The following is a 26,284-nucleotide window of genomic DNA, read 5'->3' as shown; positions in this document are numbered from 1 at the left end:
TTGGCTATAACACAGTCTATATTATATTGTTGGTTCTTTCGGTAAAGTCACGTAGAAGGGAAACAATAAAATAATAATAAAAAATAATAAAATATATTATTTTATTGTTTCCCTTCTACGTGACTTTACCGAAAGAACCAAGAATATGAATCCCTGCAGTCACGAAAGCTTTAAAACAGTCTATGTTGACAAGTGGCTACATAGCCTATGTTTAAATATAGAGATTTTAGCGGCATGGATTCCAATGGACATTTTGTGCAATTTAACAATTTTCCAGCAGAGGGTTCCACTAGTCAAATTGTGGAGCTTTCTTAAGCCCTCACAGAATAAGGGGTTTTGTTAACCTGCACAGACATATGTGTGATAAGGTGCTGGCAGTTTCAGTAGAAACCGACTATATAAAAAAGCGTTGCCAGCATGTGTTTTTGACAACAATAGTTTGGTAATGTTCACTTGTGCAGAGTTCAGACAATGGTCAAACGGTGAGACGGTTTAATTGATGCAATTATCTTAATTTTTGACCTTGACTATTGTATTATGTACATTTTACCATTATTAAATATTTAAATATAACGTCATTAGGTGTGTTGATATTACTGCAATTGTGCACGAGGGGTATACTAAAGAATAGGGATAATTATACAAATTTAGGCGAGGAATATAGGAAAATTATAATGCAACACATTTTTAAAAGGCAATATCCAATGGCAGCGGTATATTTAAACTCAGCCATGGCATTGTATAAAGAGACCAATTTAGAAAACTGCAGGTGAACTCTCATTACATTACTTTCCTCATTCAATACAAAACAAGTAATCAAGTATAAACAACTTAAAGCACAGACCGTTGGCCAAAACTATTTAGTACTGCATCAGCTGCTATGCAAGTTATTGGGCACCCAAGTATATTTCAAGCATTAATAATGCTATGAAACAGATCCATTGCCCAAAACGTCGTTGATTATGTTTTTTCTTGACAAATGTGTTGAATTGTGTCGTGTTAATTGTGCTTGTGGATCACTGCCACCAAAGATAATAATTATAAACATTATTAAATTGGTGAGACAAATATATACTGTATATATGTACCATTTTTGAAAAATCACATTGGAGTACTGTGCAATCATCTCCTGGCAAAACCATGCTCAGGACTTTAAATGGCTCAGGACTTAAAAGGAAGTTATCCATGCTGCAGGATTAGCACTCTTAATAAAGACAATGCAAATTACTTTACCAGAAAAGCCTCACACCGGAGGCAATGCATTAAGATGTTTCACCAATACCATTAATATGTGTTTGCCTTGTGTAAACCGAAGCTCCCAGGCATACTAACGCATAACACTCAAAGCTCCGCACAGATAGATTTTTATCCGCAGGTGGAACATTAAATATATATCACCATTAAAAGATATATACCCACAGCCCGTGTCGGGGCTTTCGCCTACATTAACATTAGTTGCCCCGCCCATCTCTAAACCTTTATAAACAGCTATTTGATTGGTGTAGACTTACTGCCAGTGTCGGAGACCTCGCCTACATTAACATTAGCTGCCCCGCCCATCTCTAAACCTTCATAAACAGCTTGCCCTCAGAGGCTAACCTCCCTGTTCCTGATGACGACCGCTTGTGTTGCGATCGAAACGTCGTGATATTTTATTATTTTTTAGTAACTTTTTTATTTTTATTATTTTATTGTTTTTATTTTTCTATCTATGTGACTTTACAGAAAGAACCATAGAACATAGAATATATATCAATGATCCAATTGAATATAAATACATTATCCAATTGCTGTAGTGCCATCACCTGGCCACATCAAAAACTGCAGCCCCATCTCTACAAACCCAAAAAACCAAGCAATCAACCGTTCAAGTGCTAACCGTGCTCAGTGCTTCTCAGCTTTCGAGGTCAGATAAGTTCCAGCGGATTCAGGGTGATTTGGTCAGGCATAAGCAATAAAACCACCGGGGCCACCTGTCTGCTTCACATTTAACCAGTGTTAATGAGTCGAGCTTGAGTCAAAGGCTCAGTCGAGTGTACGGCAACCTTTGGAATTTTAGCCAAGACATAATCAGTGGATTAAATTAAATTGGTCAGAAATGTCATCCACTTCCAGTTATTAAATGTTATTTTGGGGACACACACTTTTTCTCCACCTCCCCCTGACCCCCCCCCCCCCTCCCTCCAATATCAGGTCAGCCATTCAGTGAATTCAGTACATTTTGTCTCCAATGCTGTGACTAAATTATCTTAAATCTTGATTTGAAGCTTTCGTGACTGCAGGAATCCATACTCTTTGGTTCTTTTGGTAAAGTCACGTAGTTAGAATTAAAATAAATCACGACGTTTCAATCGCAACACAAGTATGATGATGACCGCTTGTGTTGCGATCGAAGCGATCGAGATTTTATTTCTAACTACGTGACTTTACAAAAAGAACCAAAGAGTATAAATTATCCTAGCCTGGCTTTTCGTGCAGACTCGTTAATTCATCTGGCCACAGTCAGCCACACCTTTGGCCTCATGCGAGCCGCAGTCGTAGTCATCGACACGCTTGTTAAATGTTGGTCCGCTCATACTCATCGAACACATTTTGTAGGTGAATGTTTATGACATCAACACTGCATTTAACCGATATTAGCTGCATCAGCTTCAAGCAAACCTGACGGGCCGAGCCTCCTCCGCTGGTGAGAAGCGAGCAGCCAGCGCAGCCATGTTGGGACTCAGGTTCTTGGCCTGGGCTGTGGGTACCGGGGACCGGCATGGATGAACTGGCAGAGGTTTCCTAGGAGGCAGTGGCTTGGGTGAGCTCTGCGTGACCTGCAAGAGAGATAGGAAGGAGAAATCAAAGGTGAGATTTCATCCGCAAGACTAATGTCATGCTGCATAAATAAAGTTGCGAAACTGAATTTTCTTGCTCATGCCACCGCTGGTGGAAGGACCTCCGCTAGAGGGAGCTCTTGAGAGCCCCTATAAAGGATATTTTGGACTATCGCTTCCACACTGGCCAGACATCTTAGAAGGTGTGGGAGTATCCACACTTCCCCACCACACGTGACTGACCAATCGACAGACTGGTGAACCACTCTATACTGATGGGTGGACAGAGGCAAGGGAGATGTAAGAAACTTACACCATTATATAATTTGCCACACCAGCAGTTAGATCCAGAGACCTTGGTATTTCAAGTCCAGTGTTCAAAACCATGACACCACGGCAGCATTTAATCATGCTGCTAAGCAATGCAATGAGAGATGTTATTTCTATTGGCTTGGGGAGCATTATAAATGAAAAAGATAACCCTAAAAAGACCTTTTCATAATTTTTTTGTGAGCCTCCCTTGTCATATCACACTCTTACAGCATGGCAACCAACGGTACACAAAATAAAGTCATTATGCTATTATCTTCATTCCATTGTAATGTGCAGAGTGAAAATAGAAGTTGAGGTTGCTCAAATAAGACATTTGTTGCTATGGGAATTTTTGTTTTATAAAGGCCAATTCTTATGACACAGTTTTGTTGTATCCATTTATCTCTTTGCAAAGCGGATCCAATTCCAAGCGATACATGTGTAGAGGTGTGACGGGAGGGTGACACGCGGTTGTAGGGCAGTGGCCACAAACACGTCCGCTACGCTCTGGTGGGGCTGTGGGGGGACGCTGTGATCCCTCCCAGCCCCACCCCTCAGTGAGGGGCAGTATAAAAGGTAGGACCCGGAGAGCTGAGAGGGAGTTCGACTCAAGCAAGATGAAGAGCCAGTGAAGAAAGACGATCAACTAGCTAGACCCTGGAACTCCTTTGGCCCGCTGTCCTTTTCAGGGCCGGGCAAAGCAAGCCAGGGGGTGTGACACCAGAGCGGCGAGGGCCGATCTCCTTCTGAGGGCCGTACTCGTGTGGCTGGTGATCGGGACCTACACCGAAGCTGGGCCAGGTCAGATAGCCTCCTGAGAGAGGACCAGGATAGAGGGAACCAGGGAGCTAGCGTGGGCTAAAGCTCGTGGAACGTTCCCTCTATAGAGTACGGGTGAAGAGGCCGTTACCTTTTCAAGTATCAGATTCGCCACTGTAATTGAAGTCTCTGTAATAAATACGTGTTGCCTCCAATGAACAGTCTCCGACGTCAATAAGGCCACTACACATGTTCATATTTTCCGGTGCCATTATCATCGGATGCATATTCTTGTTGTACCGTGAATCAAAACTACACTCCCATGTGCTTTAATTTTACAGACGAAGTTTTGTGAATAAAAAAAAAATATGGCACAAGAATTAATCTCACCTCCAACAGTCTGGTCTGAGGCCCAGATGGCAGTGGCTTTGCTGGTGGCCTCGGCACTGCAGGAGACGTAACTGCCTGATGATGGTTACCCGTCTTGGCGAGAGGTACGCAGGGCCGAGGAGGCCCTCCCGGACCCTGTGGCCTTGGAGGAGCGTTCGACGCTTGCTTTCTGGCCTGCCCGCTTAAGGGCAGAGGCCCCCTTAAAGCCGGCGGACACGTTCTTGGATTGTTCTCAAGCTGTAGGGTTGTGAATATACACGGTAAACGGGTGACGCAGAGATCACAGTTGATGAAGGTATTGCGTTTTTTTTTGTTATTTGTGCATGAGTGCACTACTGTCAGAGTAGTATCATAAATTGTTCTGTTTAGTTTGGTAGGTTTGGGGGGGTGATTTATTTGACCAGACTGAATTTTTGTTTTCCGTTTAAAGGTAAAGGTGCCTCTCAGCAATTGCTTGCGAATGCCACTGCTAGCACAAGGGCCTTGATTTTAGGGAGCTCGAGACAGCTCCACGAGAGGGTATCTTAACCTATTTTCCATGCTTGCCAATCATCTTGGAAGAGGTGGGAGAACCCACACTTCATCCCACCACATGCGACCTGCCGACTGACTGTGGTTATTTTTACTGCTGGGGGGGATAGAGGCAGAAGGAGGAAAATTAACTGGCAACCTCCGTATGGCAAGCCGAGTGTGATAACCATAACATCACGGCAGCATCCCTGATATTTTCCAATTCATTTAAATTTGCCAGTTTGCTATGCAACATTAAATATTTCATTAAAAGGATTTGGGGGGAATTTTTTTAGACTGCGAATGCACTCCCATGATTTTGAACTGTAAATTTAGATTGCATGTACAATAACCTTCATACATATATTTATGATTTTCATACGATTTTTCTCATAGATATTAAAAGCACACAGACTTATGTACAGTATTATATTTCAGGAGTCACTGGTATGAATCATGTACAGCCCTTCTGTGAATCCTCTTCTGGGGGGTATCCCCTTGCCGTATGGGTTGTGGGCATTATATGACCATACTTCATAACCCTGGTCAGTGAGGGTTGGTGAAGGCGTGGATCATAAATATTGAAGCATAGAAGTACTGTACAATGCAACAATGGATTATGCAGTCTCGCAGTCTTGTGAACAACCTATCCGTGCATAGCGGTCACCCATACAAGCACCATCCCAGGTTCAACCTTGTTTAGCTTCAGAGATCCGATGAGATCGGGCGCATTCCGGCCATTTAGGTCCCATAATGTCATGAGACGTGTATGTAAACATGTTTCAAATAGTTGTTTTGTTATATTCATTTATATCTGTGATGCTGTATCTTAATAATGCATCAAACATAATTGAGTTTTTGACAACAGCTGCGAAGCTGTAAAGTTCCACGTAAATGATAAAAAAAACACGGACTAAAATGGCAAACTCAAATTTAAGCGCATTCAGTGAGTCAACAAAAAATGCTTAGCAACGGCAACAATTGGATTTTGGGGAAGCGGCGCATACCATCTGAATGTCCTCATGGTGAACGGTCACCATGTGTGTTCGTTTGCTTGCAGCCACCTGGTTTTCATACCCGGGATTGGCTTGTCCTCCATCCTTGCTAGAACGACCTCTCCCCTCCCTGAAACAATCACAGCAGTTGATGCATTGTCCCCTCCATGAACTTTTCGACCAAGTTAGCATCCATGAATGTAGCGCGGTCTCTCGCGGCATGTTTGTGCTTGGCACGAAATGTTATTTTTCTATTTATGCATGCATGCGTTAGAAGATGTTTCTTAAATTGTTATTATTTTTCACTCCAGTTTGCCTGGGGCTGGGTTTTTACCATTCACTTAATCAATTTGTGGCATACATCTTCAAAGAATGAATGAAGAACATGTCTCATAATATTAAGAGAACACTTCACCGTAAAAAAAAATTACCCAGTAAAACACAGGCTACAAAGGGGTTTAAGGAAATATGTATTGATGAGCAGTGTGCAAGTGGTGTGCTGACCTGCACATATGAAAGAAGTGCTCTTTGCGGGTTTGGTACTGCTGCCATAACGTGGTCCGTTTGCGGTAACAGATGTACATGGCGAGCCCCAGGGAGGGCAAGATGAGAAAGAAGGTGACCATGAGAGCCACCATCAGCTCACATTCGCCTGGACAAACATGTTGAAAAGTCAATTACTTCTGAACACAAGCCACTCAATGTACACCGTCACACTGAGCTCTCTCTTGCGTCTGTCTCACACACCCCTCTCTCTCTCTCTGTCTCGCAGACCCACAGCCCATGTGCACAAACACATAACACACGCATACTGCACTATTTTGAGACACATTAATTGTCAAAATGTTTTTTTTATTCTTCTAAAATGAACATTGACAGTACTCGCCTCCTGTTTACAGCCCTGAGCCAGTGGTGAAATTTCCACATTCATATTGCAGGGGCAAGTCTATCCACAGGACAACCACTATTGAATTCCCAACAATGTAGTACTGAATATGTTGACCCGGGAAAGATGATGGGTAAGTCAACCCCCATCCAGGATTTGAACTTGCATCCTCCCTGATTGCAAGCTGCTCGCTCTGCCGCTGAGCCACCTGGCTGATTATACACTTTTCAATTACGCATGCTCAGAATATTATGCTCGTATATTTTACACACAGATCACATCCACAGAACAGATGAGGGTATACATAATTTTTTGCCCTTCTTTTTCATTCTTACATCAATGGACTTGCCAGGTGGACTGAATAGCCCTTCATGATGTGTTGCCGGTGAGGGATATATTTTTTTACGTGGTTTGAATAAATGGATTAGAATTAAGAACGTGTTCTGGCAGTAAAAAAAAAGCAAACAACGTACGAGAGGGTCGGATGGGTCCACTGTCGATGCTTCCACCGTGACCAGGCTGCTCGCATGCAGGAGGTGCCCACTGCCCATCACAGTGACAGTTCCGGTTGCTATTACAAACCTACGAGTCCGGAAACACACGGAGAGTAAAAGGGCCAAGCCCCCAACACCCAACATGAATTCATTACTATTCACCACACAGCTACACCTGCACAAGCATTATAGATTTAGCTTTTTTTACCACCAGTAGAGAAACAGCTACTTTTAATATCTCGTGGACGATTCTATGTGTAGTATTATATGAGATTAAGTAAATATACTGCACATGGTACATTACAATTATGGGATCTGAATTTTCTTTTGGATTCTGGACACATTTCTCAAATTTTGGTGGCCTCAACACAAATACACAAAGGGCTTCTCTGAGGCTGACCTTATGACCACAAGCCAATGCACCCTTTGTTAGGCTTAAGTGGCATTTGTGCACAAAATACTTCCAAAGCTCAGGCCAAAAATAACCAAATAGATTGACAGAGAGACCAAATCTCATCAATGTTTTTTTTTAAACCGTTGCAAGCTACCAAACATTTGCAGACCTTTACCTAACCAAGTAAACAACCATGTAGATTGTGTATTTGTGACAAGAGATAAACAGGTTTCAGTAACATGGTGGCATTAATTAGGGGGTCAAGCTTGTGATTGAGCACTATCAAGGCAACCATAACTAAATACGCTTGTCAATAACAATGCCGTGTACATTGTATAAGAGGAAACGTCTTGGGCAATGGCCCTTCTACATGGCACAAAATAATCAGGGCTATTGCCCAAAGTGTCACCTGTTATATATAAAACGTATTGAGTTAAATTTTGATTTAAAGCTTTCGTGACTGCAGTAATTCATATTCTTAGCTCTTTCGGTAAAATCACGTTGAAGGGAAACAATAAAATAATAAAATATATAAAACAATAAAAATTCTCACGACGTTTCGACCATAACACAAACGGTCGTCATCAGGTGTGAAAAACCGACGGCAAGAAACATTTGAAAGAAGTGCCGGTTCGCATTTATTTATTTATTTTAAAACCGACACACCTGATGACGACCGTTTGTGTTATGGTCGAAACGTCGTGAGCATTTTTATTGTTTTATATATTTTATTATTTTATTGTTTCCCTTCAACGTGACTTTACCGAAAGAGCTAAGATTATGTGTTGAGTTTTTTTAAAAAATTAATTGTGCTTGCACGCCACTGTCAACGCAGCATCACAAAATAATGTGTGTTCACTATGAAGGCAAGGGTTTGTGGATCACATAGATTTGTTAAGCGTCCGATCCCGCTGAGCTGCAAGCTGGCCAGGAGATGTCAGTGCAGCAAGGGAATTGTTTGCTGACTGTGGGGTTTTGAATCTTATTCCCTCAAATGTGTGGGATTTGTGCTGGTACTCCAGTTTGCTCCCACATGCCACTCATGATTAAGAAACACTCACACCAATTAATGGAATTAGCCAAATATCCCATGCAGGACTTTTATGAAAAAAAACTCATTGGTATTATTATTATTATTTTCGTTGTAAAAAAATCATATGGAGGAGATCTGAATTCAAGGATTTATTCTGAGGCAACTAACAAATGGCATACCCTTTTGAAACATTACTTCACCATGGGTTTAAAAAAAATACCAGCTAATTTATTTAAATTATCTTTTGGTTTATATTTTTTTTATTTAAAGCTTTCGTGACTGCAGGGATTCATATTCTTGTTTCTTTCGGTAAAGTCACGTAGAAGGGAAACAATAAAATAATAAAAATATAAAACAATACAATTCTCACGACGTTGCGACTGCAACACAAGCAATCAGCATCAGGTGTGAAAACCACAACAACATGATGATTGCTTGTGTTGCAGTCGAAACGTCGTGATAATTTTATTGTTTTATATTTTTTATGATTTTATTGTTTCCCTTCTACGTGACTTTACCGAAAGAACCAAGAATATATTATCTTTCGGTGTCAAGTCATGAGAGGACGAATCCATTCGAGAATTTCCAGAGGAGTGAGCCCTGTGTATCGAAGAATGTCTGCGGTAAAATTTATTCACAAGATTTCTCACGAAAAAATTCCCACACATAAGATGGTTTGATCCATGACAAACACATATGTGTACACATTTAAATTATCCTACTACTTGAATATACCCAGATAAATGAAACACCAAATGTAATGTGTTTTTGCTGAGACTCTCTCCTCATTGCACTTGTGAAACTTGTTTTAACCATGAGTGGCTGTCCAGATTTCAACACAGGATCTCAGTGGTGCCAATTTAGTGAATTTTACTTCTGAGAATGCATGTTTTAAAATAACCATTCTACAGCAGGAGGTGTCCCTTCGTAATGGCTGGGCGTGAACCATAATGATTCACCCTCACAGAGTTTCAAAGCGATGGCATGATTGAAGGTTGCAGCGTGATTTGATTGAAGAATATTTTTATTTTTTATTTTTGCCATGTTATTTGTACTCATTTCCCACCCCCCCCTCTTATTTATCAGCTTTGCTCACCCTGTTAGCCGGAATGTAACATTGGAATATCATGCATACAATGTGTACACAGTATACATAATATAACCTTACACACACAATTCAATGCATATATAATGAGTGAGTGAATCAGTAGATGAAACACAGATAAATCCATGCTTAGTTGTATGCTGAGCAATGCCCAACACACATTTGAGCACACTGGACTGGTTGGCGAGTTCATTAACCAGCTGCCCAAACTTGAAATGGTGTCACTTCAAAACAAATAACCCACAGGATGCTCTCTCCGATTGCATTACAATATCTCCCCCCACATTGTACCTGGAGAAACAAATAATAATAATTGCAACCCTATTCGCATTGATTATGGTGTGATTTTGTTTTTAAAGTCCAGGACAGGTACATACCTTCTTCACTCTCTAAAATGCATCAAAATGAGGCGTCTCACCATCCTGATGGGTAAACCTTACTGGAGGCAGCCCCCTGAAATTACCTGTTCCTGCAACTGCTGGCAGGAGGGCCCCCACTAGAGGGACATCTTGTGCGAATCTCAAGGATATTAGGCCCTTACTCTTCAATACCATCCAGGCGTCTTGGACGAGGTGGGAGCTACCCACTCTTTAACATCATCCCCTTGCGACCTGCCAATCAACCGTGGTGTATATTTTGATTTAAAGCTTTTGTGACTGCAAGGGTTCATATTCTTGGTTCTTTCAGTAAAGTCACGTAGAAGGGAAACAAAAATATAAAAAAAATTCTCACGACGTTTCGAATGCAACACAAGCAATCATCATCAGGTGCGAAAACCACGACAAGAAAAAAATCAAAAATTTTTTCAAAAATTTCCTTGTTGTGGTTTTCACACCTGATGATGATTGCTTGTGTTGCATTCGATACGTCGTGAGAATTTTATTTTTTTATTGTTTCCCTTCTACGTGACTTTACCGAAAGAACCAAGAATATGTGGTGTACATATTCATGCTGCTAGGGGGATATTCAAGAACTTTGCACCGTTGTTTCAACTGCCACACCAGGAGATCAAACGAGCAATCTCTGCATCGAGAGCCCAGTGCGATCATAATTACACTGTGGCAGCATCCCCTCTTACAGAAACAAAACCGAATGTTGTCTCCATAAACTATGAAGGTAAACATTGCTGTCAATGTTCATACGAGTAATTTTGAGTTATACACTGTCTAAATGTGTTTTCTAACAAGGAATACGTGCAAAATATATGCTCAGTCCTTTATAAAGTTCCGAGTACAATAGTGATTGTTCAATATGTTCAACTGTAAGTACAGCACCATTATTTCTCAGAATAATGTGATTGAAAGCTAACGGTAAAGCTATGTAATTTAAGAAGATGCTTAAATGATACAGGAATGCAATCACACACATTCACGTAAAATAATACACAAAGCATTACCATAATTTCAGCCATGCCCTATCCACCACTGAACGAATGCCTCCTCACTCTGCATTCTTTACACTCGCACGATTCCGCGATCCATCTCGTTCCCATGACATGAGCTGATCTCAACTCCATCTCCGTGGCGGTAAACCATTTAAGCAAATCGCCTCCTTTGGCTGCCATTCCATAATTAGTCGCGACCGTCTGCTGTCATACCTCGTCACAACAGGTTCCGTGCCAGCCCAATTACTTTTCTTGAGAGAGTCAGCAGTGTCTCCAATTTGCATGTTCATCTCCGATCACTAATCGTGCTAGTCTACCACGTGCTCTCTCACCGAGTCCGGCTTTAATAGATTTCATTCTTTTGAGGGTGTTCAAATAATGCAAGCTGCGTCACTAGGTTTGGAGGGCTAAGCCCTGCTAGCCATAGCCAACCACCACGTATAGCCTGTGCAGAGCGAGATGGAACCATAAGCGCATGAGAGAGACAGAATCATAAAACTGTGCAACAAAATAATAGACCCCAGCAGACCAATCATTTCTCGGGTGAGGAGTATAATTCCAGATGTCTCTCACCTGGAGTGGTCACCCATGCCCTCCACTGTATTAACTACAGGAAACGTTGCCTAACTAGATGGAATATGTTGGATCAACATAATCAGACATATGAAAAAAATATAAAGTTTTCACCGAAACGAAATACCTCAATTGTGGAATGATGCTTCAACCATTCTTCTATTCAAAAAGAAAGACAAAACTCATTTGAAGAATTACACAAAGCAGAGCAATATATTTCGATATTTCAATTCAATATTAGCAAATCGTATCCCGATTTGACACAGAAGCAGCTTTGTCAGCTATGAACTGCTTACGTTTCACCTTCACAGCACATGCCGTATGTGTGTGTGTGTATATATACGAAGAGGCACGTGCATTAAGGTGAAGATGTATTTGTTGAGGATTATGATATATTTTTAAGCACTTTACACAAGGGATGTGGATTGTATGGTTTATTCAAGGGTGCTGATGGCTGTCTTGGTACAGTTTTGTTAGGTCTCGCATATTGTTGTCAGCCAGTTGCTAGCTGTAGTCAAATTTAAGCAGCTTTGACACTGTGTTTTTTTTACATTTACAAGACACACAGCTTGCACATTCTCAGCGAACAACAGCATTAAGGGGTTCCTACATATTTCCCAGGGACATTTGAAGATCATGGGTGGTATTAATATTGTTAGATTTTGCAATATTTAAACATACAGAATTGTGTGTTTTAGATAACAGAAATAGGTTGTGTTATTAATTATCTACAAGAAGTGACGCATTAGTAAGAGCATGGGTTTAGGGGGGTATATGTATGCATCGCCGACAATCTCATTCTCAGCAACAATGACCACGAGCCACTGCTGGACGAAGGCCCCCCCAAACATCATGGCCTTGAAATGCAGAATCCACCCCGCTTCTGATGTTATCGGTCCATCTCCACGGTGATCATCATCTTGAGTTTGTTCTCTCCTTTAGCTACAATTCCATCACAATTCCATCATGCCTCAGCCATCATCGATTGTAGCGGGTTGTACTGTCCAAGTCCACGTACATACGTTGTTCAAATTCAAAGGCAATACAATGTCTTTAAATGTCGTTGGTTCATCTGTCAAGTGTTCCTCTTGCTGTCTCTCAGTAATTCAAATATTGCACCTCTTCACGCTTTTCGGATCTTTCATATTTTTTTCTCAATCTGTGTTGATCGGTGGCCATCGAAGCTGGGTGGTTCACGTGATTCCAATCTTTGGATTGTGATTCAATTCCTAAAATCAAATGGGATTCCGAGCAAGATTTGGGGGTTCCGTGGTGAGGGCAGGGCTGTGCCGAGACCAGGTGAGGCCCAGTCCATTGAGCAGAATCACCATTGAAATGTATGGCCCATGTCTGTGTCAGGGGTCAGCGACCCATCGGGCTCCAGAGGAGCTTGCAGCTCCTTAAGGACGGGCTGCGCAATGTTATTTATTAAGGTACCCGCTGTCTCGTATCCACATGCATTGCGGCTCTTTAAATATTGAGTTTTGTACCGAATTCGAAAAAAAAAACGTGGCTCTTCTCGTTATTTTGGTTTTCCGACCCCCAGGTCTATGTAATACTTTTCAACGGTGGTTTTGACAAATACCACTGGGAATACCAACTAGACTACTGGTGAAATGTGGTCAAAAAATTATATCTTGACTGTGACACAATGGGGATGTCTTCATCTAGCAGTAGAATGACGAAAAGTTGTAAACTATGACAAATTAATTATATAAAATGAGTCTACTCTACAATATAAGCTTAAAATTTTGATTATAAGCTTTACATTTTACATTTTAATTTAAAGCTAATATAATCTTTGCCCAATGTATAGCATAGGCTATTCCATAAGAGCATACATGACACCTTTAACTAAAATAATGAATTACTAGTTATTGTTGTACAGCAAAACTCACACTGAATTAGTAACTTTAGCTGGTTCCTAAAAATAATCTAAAATCAGGAGAGGTGAAGCCAATACGACCTGGTCTAGAATTCCAGACCAGGTCGTATTGGGAATGTGGGCACAGTGGAATATTTTCAGTAATATTTAAAAACATTTTTCTGCATCAGCTGATCCTTTAGCTGAATCGTTTGGCCAATGTTTTTTAAATTATTTTGTATTATTGCATGAGCTTTTATTGTCAAGTGCCCTGGGACATTCTGCATTTAAAGCGTTCAATAAAATAAAAATGTGTTGACATTTATACAGAACAACATGAAATCTTAAAATTACTATTTGGCCAGCTTTCAAATTGTAACACATTTGAGGCTGGAGTAATCTTAAGGTGCATGCAAGAAGGCTATGACATGCAATGACCATAAAATGGGATTTCCGGCCAACACAGTGGATGAGCCATGATTCGGTAAGCTGTCAAAGCCATATTTCCTCAGAAGGAACTCCCTGAGACTGATGTGACTCACACTCAGACGGAATGGCGATTTCTCAGGTGCAAATGACTTCGGCAGTCACAAAGGATGAATGGAAAGTTTTTTTTCTCTCTCTCTCTCTCGAGGTTGCAATAACAATCTTAGTCCTGCAGCTTAACGTTTTTAGCATCGTCACTTCAAAGCCGGATTTTACTTGCAGAACATTTTGTTCAAAATAATCTAACTCTAACTTAAGAGTGGAGACAACAAATAAATAACCAGCAATTGCGTTTGTACTCACGCCATTCTTACAGCATAAAGGCCACCACAGATGCACTTTGGTTTTGCTTTTCAAACTTTACAGAACATATCCATTTTGAGTCTACAGCAGAACTGGCACAGAGTCAGCGAAAAAGAACAAATAGTTGGGCCAGACACTGCCAAACAGCAAACAGACACTGCTTTTGCAGGCAAGATTATATTGCAGACTGCCTTCTTTGTGAAGCACGTTAGCTACATACAATGGAACTCTACATGCATCTGTGTGCGAGTGTCTGTTCACCACATCAACTAAGTGTGGCCATGGACCTCGGACGGTTACGAGTTCCAATCCTAGTCATTGTTCGACACCGGCTCTTGATCTCTCTGGGGGTCGATAAAACGAGAATTGCTTTGTAGGGAAGTCGAAAGTGTAGTTGTCCTACGGAAGACTCACCCCTGGCATAGGACTGTGGAATGAGCACCGCTATCGCAGGGCTACAAATAGGAAATGAGTGCCACCCCACGCTAGTTGAGCAGGAATCCACTTTGACTTTGGTTTGTGATCATGGGCATTAATGTGGTATTTCGAAGATTCGGCTTGCAGAGGCCTCCATCCAGCAGAGGAGCACCAGAGAGATGGAGTGAGACATGGGGCGAATAATCCAGCTTGTGTGCAGACAGCTGGTGGATTATTACATTGCAGGGGAAGAGCATACACTAGGAAGAGGTGGATGTGAAAGTGATAGGTGAGAAATGGTCAGTCCAAGCCCAAGGTTGGGGGCATGAAGACAAAGTGAGCCAATTCAGAATCGATTTTTGGGTCAGATCGCCGTGTGAATAAAAGTGTGTGTCGTGTACCCTCCTCCACCCAGCCAATCAATGAAGTTGTCACGCAAACAGACGTATGTGTGTATTTATGTTGAACTTCTTTAGCACTCTTGATTTGAAGCTTTCGTGACTGCAGGAATCCATACTCTTTGGTTCTTTCGGTAAAGTCACGTAGGTAGTACGTAGTCAACCGTGCTAATCGGAGGTGCACATGTATTCCTGTTGGAGAGAAATCTCACGACATTTGAGAATTACTCTTCCCAAAAAATCAATTATGAATGATATTGTTTAAAAAAAGACTATATTTTAATGGAAGCAGGCTACTTTGAGGTGGAGGCATTACAGAATGAAATTGGAGAGAGAAAAGCAATCACATGAAGAGTTTTCATGGCTTGAGTGAGTATTCCTTGCTCAGATATAAAGCTGGCAATGACAAATGCTAGCTGCCAAAATAGGGACCTCAAGCTCCATATACACAATAACACTCGCATGGGGGAATATATTAATACCGCATTAAGTAGCAATTAATTTACATTTCATTCTTGTAGGGCGTGGATTCGGAATGGAATTACATTTCTGTGCCTGACTGGGAAATATAAGAGGTTTTTACTCATGGCAAACACACAGGAAGCCACTCAAAATAATGAGCTTGCATTTCCAATAAAATATTATTATAATGAAACGAATGAGTGTTGTGCACAATATGCAACACAAACAATATGCACATGAAATTGGTTCCACCTTATATAATTATATCATTAAAGTTTCAAGCATGATATCAGAACAGAAAGAAAAACTTGGTACACGTGGGCTGGAAGGTTGATGATTTTTTGTCAATCGAAATTAAAATTTTCTGCATTTGCTTATTACTAAAGCTGGGTTCATATGTGAAGAATTGTCATTTATATCCACATCCAGGGGTGGATTGGAAAAAATGGTTGTACATGTGCAGTTACAAAAAAAATAATTAACAAAAAGTGGCTGTCGTGTTATATGCACTCTGTGTCCGTATAAGTATCATCCATTATTTTTTAAAAAATATATATTATTCGCCAACAGCTTGAGCTTGCGTGATCAAACTATACGTAGACACGTGGCAAGTATGACGTTTTCATTACACGAGTATCGTCTCCCTTCAACCTCCCCCAATGTCCACCGTGGTGTCCACGACGCACACCGTGCAGAGATTTGGGAGAGCATCTCTCGTGCGTTCAACGCTTCTGGCACAACATGCTCTTGCAAATCACTCGAAGAGGTTTTTTTTTTCAAGCTGACGCTTCATCTTTCACAAACCCCCCCCCCCCCCCCAATTCGATAGGGCAGTTAAAACTGCTGTCCCTAATTATGCTTTTTAAAGTAATGGACGACACCTTTATAGATACCCTGTATACACAGAGTGACGAATCTTACAAGCCGCTGCACGTACCTTGCATGCAATGCTCTGAAACCTATTCTATTTTTGGGTATTGCTGTGTGCTGACCCAGACACGAGACCTAGCGACATGACAGCGTAGTGCTTAACATTTGACACTGAACACTGAAGGATAATGCTCATGTATATATGAGAAAACCCATCAGTGACGGTATCTGATTGGCCGAGCTACAGATGAGACATCTCTTGATTCAAACGAATTACTGTGCAGACCATGTAAACACGTGCAGCTCTGCAAACTCACCCCGTGGCCATTGCATTTCGTGTCACAGTTGCCCGTTTTTAAAATCGACACATTCTGGCAATGCCTGTTGTAGCAAATCTGCGAAAACAAGAAGAATAAAAATTACGTTAAGTTTACATTAAATTTGTAAAATGTACAAATAAATTGGATTATGCAACTAAAAAAGGGTTTCAATTCACACTTTTTTAAAAACGTAATTTGCAGACAATTCCCATGGTATTTTTATGCATTGAGAAAAAAAATAAAGTGGTCATAAATTTGGAGATATCAAATGCCAGGATCACATTCATGCGACGACATGAGAGAATGGCATATATTGCATTATGTTGTCTCATTAAAGACTACAAAAGAACAGATAACAAACCAATTTGTTATAGAAGACCAAATACAGAGAGGCAATGACATAGACATCTGTGCACTGAAGTAATATTTTTACATCCAGTGATTTATCCACCAGGGACAACAGCCCGATTTTTATTATATTTTTTTAATTACAGAAAGAACCAAGAATACGTATACATTATAGACTGCCAGTACGCTCACTCAGTTTAAAAACCAGGCTACAGTCTACATTATAGACTGCCAGTACTCGCCAAACTTAATAACCAGGCTACAGTTTACATTATAGACAGCCAGTACACTCACTTCGATTAAGAACCAGGCTAAATTCTACGTTAGTGTTTTTTTTTGTTTTTGTATTCACTTTATTTATTATGATTTTACCGAAAGAACCAAAGAACATGAATTCCTGCAGTCACGAAAGTTTTAAGTCAAAATGCCAATTTAATTGATCTGCACAGACTCATGCAGCCCATGGCCAAGGAACCTGGAAACGTGCCCGATATCATCAAATCTTCGAAAGCTAACAAGCATGCTTGAGCCTGGAACAGTGCTTTGGATGGGCGACCACCGTGTCCCATCAACAGACGCAGTGGCTGTTGTGGGCAGCAGAGGGCGGTGTGGCAACATCCATTGCCGTCCTACACTGCCCCTCCTCGCCTTCACCAACTCGCGCCGACCAGCAGGGGACCGACAGCACGTTTGCAAACAAGCGTGTGTGTGTGTGTATATTGAGAAGAACCACGTAAATTTAGCAACTTATTCGAGCGTAGCAATTAGCAAAACGTACTTGTGTGAAAGTACTACGTGAATAAATTTTCAACTAATTAAGGAACGTATTTAATTAATAGCGTTCCAGATTTTCCCCTGGGTGGTTAATTTTTGTACGTCTTGTTTGCGTTGCAAGGTGCTTCGAGATCCTGTTAAATAATCCAAGGACAAAACTTATTCTTACGACACATGTGAACGGATGAATGGATAAAAGCTGTTCTTATAACCCAAACAGGAACTTGTTGGCCCGTCCTTGCAAACTTCGGAAGGTCATTCCATATGTCACGGGTACAATGCATCATTGTTCACAAGTGAGGCTTTCAGCAAATTCGACCACAGCCAAAATAATTAGCGGGTGTGGCTTTATGGGCTCGTGCTATAAAAAAGGCAGAGTGTGAAGCAGGGAGACTGAAGCCACAACTTTGGAGCAGCAGTAACAGCAGCAGCAGTATCGGGGGCCGGATGAATACACTAGCCGTGAGTACTCAACTGCTAGTGATTTCTTCGCCCTACAATACAGTATTATTGAGAAGTGTAGAGTGTTATTTTATGCATGGAAGAGGGCAGTGGGTTTTTTTTCTTCCACCCTCTGCCATTTCTTGTGTAGCAGCCCGGGGGCAGGAGCAAGGACCCAGCCCAGGCCTCTCGCCTTCTCACCAGGATGGCGAACAAGCTCGGGCCGGGGTTTCCCAGCTGAAGAGAAGTGGAGGAGATGTGCGTGGTGCTGTGTGGGCGCATTGCAAGCTGCGGCCAACTCACACTGCACTTCAGAGTCCGATCACCAAGTGTGTGGGCAGTTGAGTTGTCGGTGTCTGAATGAACTGGTGAAGTAACCCGTTCTATTTCGATTTAAAGCTTTCGTGACTGCAGGGATTCATCTTCTGGGTTCTTTCGGTAAAAGTCACGTAGAATGGGAATAAAATAATAAAAATAATAACAGAACAAAATTCTCACGACGTTTCGGCCACAACACAAGTAGCCTTCCTCAGGTGGAGAAACAGGACTGTCTGGAAGACAGCGCTTGAGTGAACACTGCCAAGCATGGACAGCGTCTTTTAAGCTGTGTGGGAGGAACAGAGCGCCTTGACAAAGGAGTTAACATATAAATTAGCATGTAACTGGGGGATTAGCATGATGTTAGTATGAGGGATTAACACCACGGAGAACGACGAGCTTGTGTTCAGACGGACGAGTCCATCTATGTTCGGAACGGAGGAGGGGGGGGGGGGAAGAGGAGGAAGCAGCCACGGTCCGCTACTCTGTCCTGTGTTGCGTTATAACTATGTTATAAACTAGACTACTATACAATACAATATTATACCTTCTAATCTAAACTGCATTGTATAATATCGTATCCATAGACAAATCCCACCCTTGAATTATACAATGCGTTACTATACACTACCCTATACTTTAGACTATAAAATATTAGACTTGTAGTATTACACTGTGTCTTATTCTACCAACCGTACTGTATACCACACTGCTGTATATTCACTATACAATTACGGTACTATATATTGCCTTATGAATTATGTTAAACATTACACTGTTATACTATTTATTATTATACAAATGCTATAAACTATAATATTGACCGTCGTGTGATAGGTACTAATAGGCAGTGCCAGCGAATGGACTGCGGTCTGAAAGTCACCATAAAATACAATCAATCAAGAACCGAAATGGTTTATAACGTCTTTCCAATGGTTACTAAGCCAGAATCCATCTTCTCGGTTGAAACTGTCTCTGTGTTTGTATATGTGAATGGCCTCATGAACGAATCTCTCATGGTAGCCGGTTGGTTTGCAAATAACCTCCGTCTTGGAGAAGTCAATGTCATGTGAGCCCACTGAATTATAACAGTGATCTGCCACGGCTGAGGTGTTCGTCCTACCGTGTTTCAAGTCTGCATTATGTTCACGGATACGGTCCGAGATGTGTCGTTTGGTTTCTCCAATGTAGCTGCCACCACAGAGGCAACTTAGTTTGTAGACGCCCGGGTACTGTATGTCTGGAACCACATCTTTTCAAGACGGAACCAGATCACGGATTTTATGTACTGTGTTGAATCGGACCTGGATCTTGTGCTTGTTCAAGATTTTGGAGATCTTTTTTGTAACCCCCGCAATGTAGGGAAAAGTGATGGTTTTGAATGGCTCAAGAGGATCCGTCTTCATGGTTGGAGTGATGGCTTTGTACGTGCTTGAATTCACTAGCAATGTGTTCCTGGTCGGAAATGCATTGGGCTCTATGGTATAGAGTCTTGATGAGGAAATTATTCTGGGATGGATGGTGGTGGGAATCCGGTTTTAAGTACACCTCTTCGTCCCATCGTCTCTACTATCAACTCCCCCACCTACAAACTGGCTCGTTTTCTGTCTGAAATACTGCAGCCTTTTATTGGAAAAACCACCTCTGCGGTTCTAAACTTTACTCACCTGGTTTCGAAAATCAAGGGTATTTCCCTATCCCCAGACGACCTGCTTGTCAGTTTTGATGTGGTTTCCCTATTCACCAAAGTTCCTGTATCTGACACCATCACAATCATTGAAGACTTGGTTCATCAAAGACTACATACTGATGTACCCCCCCTGGTGAGACACTGCTTAACCAACACATACTTCACCTGGAATGGAACTTTCTACAAACAAACTAAGGGCACCCCAATGGGCTCCCCCATATCGCCGGTTGTAGCCAACGTTTTAATGGAAAATTTTGAGAATGACGCCATCCAGACTGCCACTCTACGCCCCACCTTATGGAAGAGGTACGTGGATGACACTTTTGTCATCCGGCCACATGGCCAGCCTGCTCTAGACCAATTCCTCGACCACATCAATTCCATACACCCAGCCATAAGATTTACCATGCAAGTCGAAAAAGATGGCAAGCTACCGTTTTTGGATGTCCTAATTAAAAGAAAACCTGATGGTTCAATGAGCCACTCTGCCTACAGGAAAGCTACCCATACGGACGCTTACTTAAAACCGGATTCCAACCACCATCCATCCCAGAAGAATTCCCTCATCAAGACTATACCATAGAGCCCAATGCATTTCCGACCAGGAACACATTGCTAGTGAACTCAAGCACGTACACCAAGCTCTCAAGGCTAATGATTACTCCGACTACACAATCCGCAAAGCCATCACTCCAACCATGAAGAAGGATCCTTTTGAGGAGCCATTCGAAACCATCACCTTACCCTACATTGTGGGGGTCACAATAAAGATCTCCAAAATCTTGAATAAACACAAGATCAAGGTCCGATTCAACACAGTACATAAAATCCGTGATCTGGTTCCGTCTGTAAAAGATGTGGTTCCAGACATACAGTACCCGGGCGTCTACAAACTAAATTGCCTCTGTGGTGGCAGCTACATTGGAGAACCCAAACGACATATCTCGGACCGCATCCGTGAACATGAAGCAGACTTGAAACACGGTAGGACGAACACCTCAGCCGTGGCAGATCACTGTTATAATTCAGTGGGCCAACATGACATTGACTTCTCCAAGACGGAGGTCCTCTGCAAGCCATCCGGCTACCATGAGAGATTTGTTCATGAGGCTATCCAGATATACAAACACAGAGACAATTTCAACCGAGAAGATGGATTCTGGCTTAGTAACCATTGGAAATACATTATAAACTATTTCGGTTCTTGATTGATTGTATTTTACGGTTACTTTCAGACCGCAGTCCATTCGCTGGCACTGCCTATTAGTACCTATCACACGACGGTCAATATTATAGTTTATAGCATTTGTATAATAATAAATAGTATAACAGTGTAATGTTTAACATAATTCATAAGGCAATATATAGTACCGTAATTGTATAGTGAATATACAGCAGTGTGGTATACAGTACGGTTGGTAGAATAAGACACAGTGTAATACTACAAGTCTAATATTTTATAGTCTAAAGTATAGGTTAGTGTATAGTAATGCATTGTATAATTCAAGGGTGGGATTTGTCTATGGATACGATATTATACAATGCAGTTTAGATTGAAAGGTATTATATTGTAATGTATAGTAGTCTAGTTTATAACATAGTTATAACGCAACACAGGACAGAGTAGCGGACCGTGGCTGCTCCCCCCCCCTCCCTCCGTTCCGAACATAGATGGACTCGTCCATCTGAACACAAGCTCGTCGTTCTCCGTGGTGTTAATCCCTCATACTAACATCATGCTAATCCCCCAGTTACATGCTAATTTACTGTTGATATGTAAACTGCTGCTAATCCCTCACACCAACATTATGCTAGTCCCCCAGTTACATGCTAATTTATATGTAAACTCCTCTCCCCTCTCCCCTCGTCCGTCTGAACATAGCTCGTCGCTCTCCGTGGTGCTAATCCCTCACACCAACATCATGCTAATCCCCCAGTTACATGCTAATGTATATGTTAACTCCTTTGTCAAGGCGCTCTGTTCCTCCCACACAGCTTGAAAGACGCTGTCCATGCTTGGCAGTGTTCACTTAAGCGCTGTCTTCCGGACAGTCCTGTTTCTTCACCTGAGGAAGGCTACTTGTGTTGTGGCCGAAACGTCGTGAGAATTTTATTCTGTTATTATTATTTTTATTATTTTATTCCCATTCTACGTGACTTTTACCGAAAGAGCCCAGAAGATGAATCCCTGCAGTCACGAAAGCTTTAAATCGAAATAGAACGGGTTACTTCACCAGTTCATTCAGACACCGACAACTCAACTGCCCACACACTTGGTGATCGGATTCTGAAGTGCAGTGTGAGTTGAGCTGCGGGAGGTGAACCCGTGTGTGGGAAATTAACCATACCCGGGACGTGATTCAAGTGTGGATGGTTAAGTTACGTGTGGGTGGCAGTAGTGATTCCCGTTATACGAGTGCAGACCGTGTGTGGCGTCCCGCAATGGTGTGATGCTCACGGTCCAGACACAATGGGTGGGAAGCGACTGCACAAACCCGCATGGTGTGAGGTTATCACCAGGTGACCTGGGGTGTGCCACAGGTGAATTGTAATAGCCTATTGATGGCAATTGCCTGAGCAATGTTGCGTTGGAGTTGCATAATAGCATCGGCGTGGTTGAGGGTGAACTCTTATGGTAAACGCTTACCGATCGCATCGTGACTTATTGAAAGTGTGGGTGTGTCGGCTGTGCATTGGACCAGAGGAGGGGGGTGGCATGTAAATAGTGTGTTTTGGAGGTGTGTGTGGCATCAGAGGGGTGCTGTGGCACATCTCCCCAATTGTGTGTGCATATAACCTGGCAAACAAAGCGAGAGTAGAGTTGCTTTGGCCCTTAGCAGACGCTGCGCATCACTTGCTGTCTACACGCTTCTGTGTACCGCCGGGTGGCCTGCACTATACCTCACCACGGTGGACATTATATAAATCGTATTGTGACGCCAGAAACGGACCCACCATCGCACCATATCACAATGGTCACCACCATGCTTCCTCATTAGGCACAATACGGTACACAATTCCAGAACACGCAAAAAAAAAAACCCCACAGTCCCAAGTAAACTATTCTTATCTTAACACATCTGATGGAAACAACTTAGCGATTTCCCAGACAATCCTGACTTCTCTATTTTCCCACTGCACTCTGCAATAACCCCACAATTTTAAACTCTGCGTGGAAGAAAACACGATCGGGGGTGGGGGACATTATAATGCAGCTTCGACGCACCTTGCCCTCGCCGCACTTGGTGCCGGTGAGAACCAAGCCCGGGTCGAGCATGTCGTCCCCCAGGTAAACGTGCGTGCCGCGGCATAGCACCGTGCCGCCGCCCGGCACGGCGATGTTGGTGTCGATGCTGACGGCGTTGGTGCCGATGACGGGTCTCGTTGAGCCGCCCTGGCATTGGATTTTTCCACACTTCACGTCGCTGCCAAGGAAGGGAATTCGGGTGTGAGCAGCGACATGAAAATGTGCCAGGGAAATACGCGGCACGTGCCGAGTGCTGCCCTGCAGGGAATGGGCAATTTTGTTACGAGTGTCGGAAAGAAGGAGACTGTATTGTCCTCGCCCAGTGCTTAGTTAGAAGTTGAAATCGTTTGTTTTTGGTGTTTGAATCTGATATAGAGTGTGGTGACATTATTGCTACCCAATTATCAAATTTGACTGTTCCCACGGTATAACATGCGGATGCTTTGGTAAGTGGAAAGATGTGTGAATTATGTTGTGTTAATGGCAGGGAATTTAAACCATGTACCAATTAAGTTATCTCAAATTGTAAATTGAAGCCAGCGGTCATAACTGGCAGATGGTTCATGTAAAAACAGAAGTTGGAGTGTTTTAATTACCCAGCAAACAATCCTTTCTCAAAATTGATACTTTTGAAATTTAAGACAGTCATGAAGTAAATTGTCGACATAAGTGTGGCCAATTAAAATGCATGTTTAAACTAAAGCTCCGAATAAATAACTGGTATGAAAAAAAAACTAATTGGACAACGGTTACAATTATGTTTATTTTCTACTAACAAAGAAATACTTTGTGAGCATACTTTTCAGTTCCCTCCATGAAGTAAGCGGCAAGTCATACTCGCTTGTCTGGTCAACGCCTCGCTAAATGCTCCACCAATTTCAATGACTGAGGTGTCGCTGGGAAGCTGGTGACATGCACACGATATGTTGGCTCACCATCCCCCATAGCACTGCTTATATTTTCTACCATTTATTATAGCATGGTGGATTAGGTGAGCCCTGTTAAGAATTATGTATGTATGTATGTAGAACTTCTTTCGCACCGTATGCAGCCATCCGTACTAATCAGTTGGCTACGTACGGTGCGAATGTCCCTCACCCCTCTCTGTTGTATAACAGATAGGGGGGTGGGTGACACATCACTGGGCCCTGAAAGTAATGTTCCAGTTTAATCTGAACGGGCTTCCCACTCGTAACATGTACATATAAATTTTGTCTTTTGTCAAAGATATACCTAGCAACAGTACACATTGTTGTGATGAGGGCAACATTTGTGACATGCCTAACAGGCATCTTATCTGATTGTTATTTGACAAACAGGCAGCCAGTACAAATGTTGCTCTTCTCTTTGTGGAATTGTGTTATTGTTGGAATTTGTATAGCGGTGTATCCTGTAGTATATCACACTGTATGGCACCTGGCCTTGCATTTCATGTAGACGGCCTTGGAGTCCTTCCCACAGTTTCCGTACTGGTCTCCGGCTGAGTTCACGTTGGCAAAGCATATTTCTGGAGCAGGTTTTGAGCCTAAAAACAATAAAGGGATTACATTTGGTCGCCAAGATTGCTGCAGGTTCAAGTTGGCCAGTTTGGCCTACCTCCAACGGAAACATATGCGGCTTCATATAAATACAGAAACGCCATGCAATGATTAAACTTACATACGTATGTGTACGTAGATAACGGGATCCTGACATTGTGCAACGGTTAGCACACTGGTCTTGCAATACAGAGGTCGCCGGTTCGATCTCTGGCACGTTGAAGCAACGGGACAGGTTTCTTAAATCCCATCATCTCTGTCCACCCGGCAGTATAAATAGGTAGGCAGCAGTGAGTCATGCGGCAGGTCGAATGGAGGTAAATTGTTGGTACTCCCACCATCTATAGGGGTTCTATAGAGCTCCCCTCCTCGTGGAGACTGTTCTTCAGGCAGCGGTCTAAGCAAGAAATTGCAGGGCTGCGCCTTTACCTTCCACATAAATACTCCGTCAAGATAAACCAATGTGTGACCCTTCACATTGACAAGAAGCCTAAAAAATCACAAAAAGCAAGTTTCTAAGGAATGAAAAAAATATTACAAGCTGCAAAATAACATCTGCTTATTATCAGAACATAAAGTGACACCTCGCCATATTTCCATGTTGTTACAAAGTTGTTTAATTTTAGTTCCAGGCATTGTCTGCCAGGTTAAGACCCCAAGTGGGTGCCCTTCACAAACACCTATTTCACAACCGTGTTTTTCAGAGTTTAAAATGTACAAGCACAGGTCAAACAATTGGCAAGATGTAATTTCATTTTACGGCTTTTCTCTATCCTTATCCGCTAACAGTCCAAACAAATCAGACATCTGGACACCACTTGGAATAAAGAATAACCCAATTTGTATGAAATAAACATACGGTCACCATTCTTTTCTCACAATGGAAAATAACAGACACCAACGATAACAGTTATAATGCACTCCCATGGGTAACAGTCATCTCTGCCAGATTTGCAAAGTCAAAGATGCCCTCTATAGCCTGCATTGACTGCTGGGGCAAGTGCTGTAGGCAAGTGCTGTTGGCAAGCACCGATGAAAGCCGGCAGAACACTCGAGGGGGTCGTTTGGCCAGTTTCACGTTTGGCCCCCTTTATCTGTCCAGTGCCATAAAGCTACCTGTTCACGACTATGTCGACATATGGCCGGCCCAGAAT

The 26,284-nt window shown here is 42.2% G+C and overlaps 1 protein-coding gene across 2 annotated transcripts in view; it reads right to left on the bottom strand.

Moving 5' to 3' along the window:
* The window catches only part of LOC116941303 (disintegrin and metalloproteinase domain-containing protein 12-like), a 167,772-nt gene that overhangs the window by 1,611 nt on the left and 139,877 nt on the right, over positions 1 to 26,284 (bottom strand). The window contains exons 15-22 of one of the 2 annotated variants that reach the window (XM_032952212.2): positions 25,009 to 25,117; positions 23,572 to 23,770; positions 16,772 to 16,849; positions 7,145 to 7,253; positions 6,290 to 6,437; positions 5,798 to 5,915; positions 4,281 to 4,517; positions 2,662 to 2,819 (exon numbers count right to left, since the gene is read on the bottom strand). In XM_032952212.2, coding sequence (XP_032808103.1) covers positions 2,662 to 2,819; positions 4,281 to 4,517; positions 5,798 to 5,915; positions 6,290 to 6,437; positions 7,145 to 7,253; positions 16,772 to 16,849; positions 23,572 to 23,770; positions 25,009 to 25,117 — 1,156 coding nt within the window. Of the gene's footprint in view, positions 1 to 2,661; positions 2,820 to 4,280; positions 4,518 to 5,797; positions 5,916 to 6,289; positions 6,438 to 7,143; positions 7,254 to 11,781; positions 11,814 to 16,771; positions 16,850 to 23,571; positions 23,771 to 25,008; positions 25,118 to 26,284 lie in introns of those variants that run through there. The other variant, XM_076066329.1, reaches the window with a different exon arrangement.

This window comes from Petromyzon marinus, chromosome 11 (assembly GCF_048934315.1).
Source record: "Petromyzon marinus isolate PM22_M1 ecotype Great Lakes invasive population chromosome 11, UKy_Petmar_22M1.pri1.0, whole genome shotgun sequence".
In the NCBI taxonomy this organism is placed as follows: Eukaryota; Metazoa; Chordata; class Hyperoartia; order Petromyzontiformes; family Petromyzontidae; genus Petromyzon; species Petromyzon marinus.
Note: the sequence above shows the minus strand (reverse complement) of the source record. Positions and strands in the feature narration are given on the sequence as shown.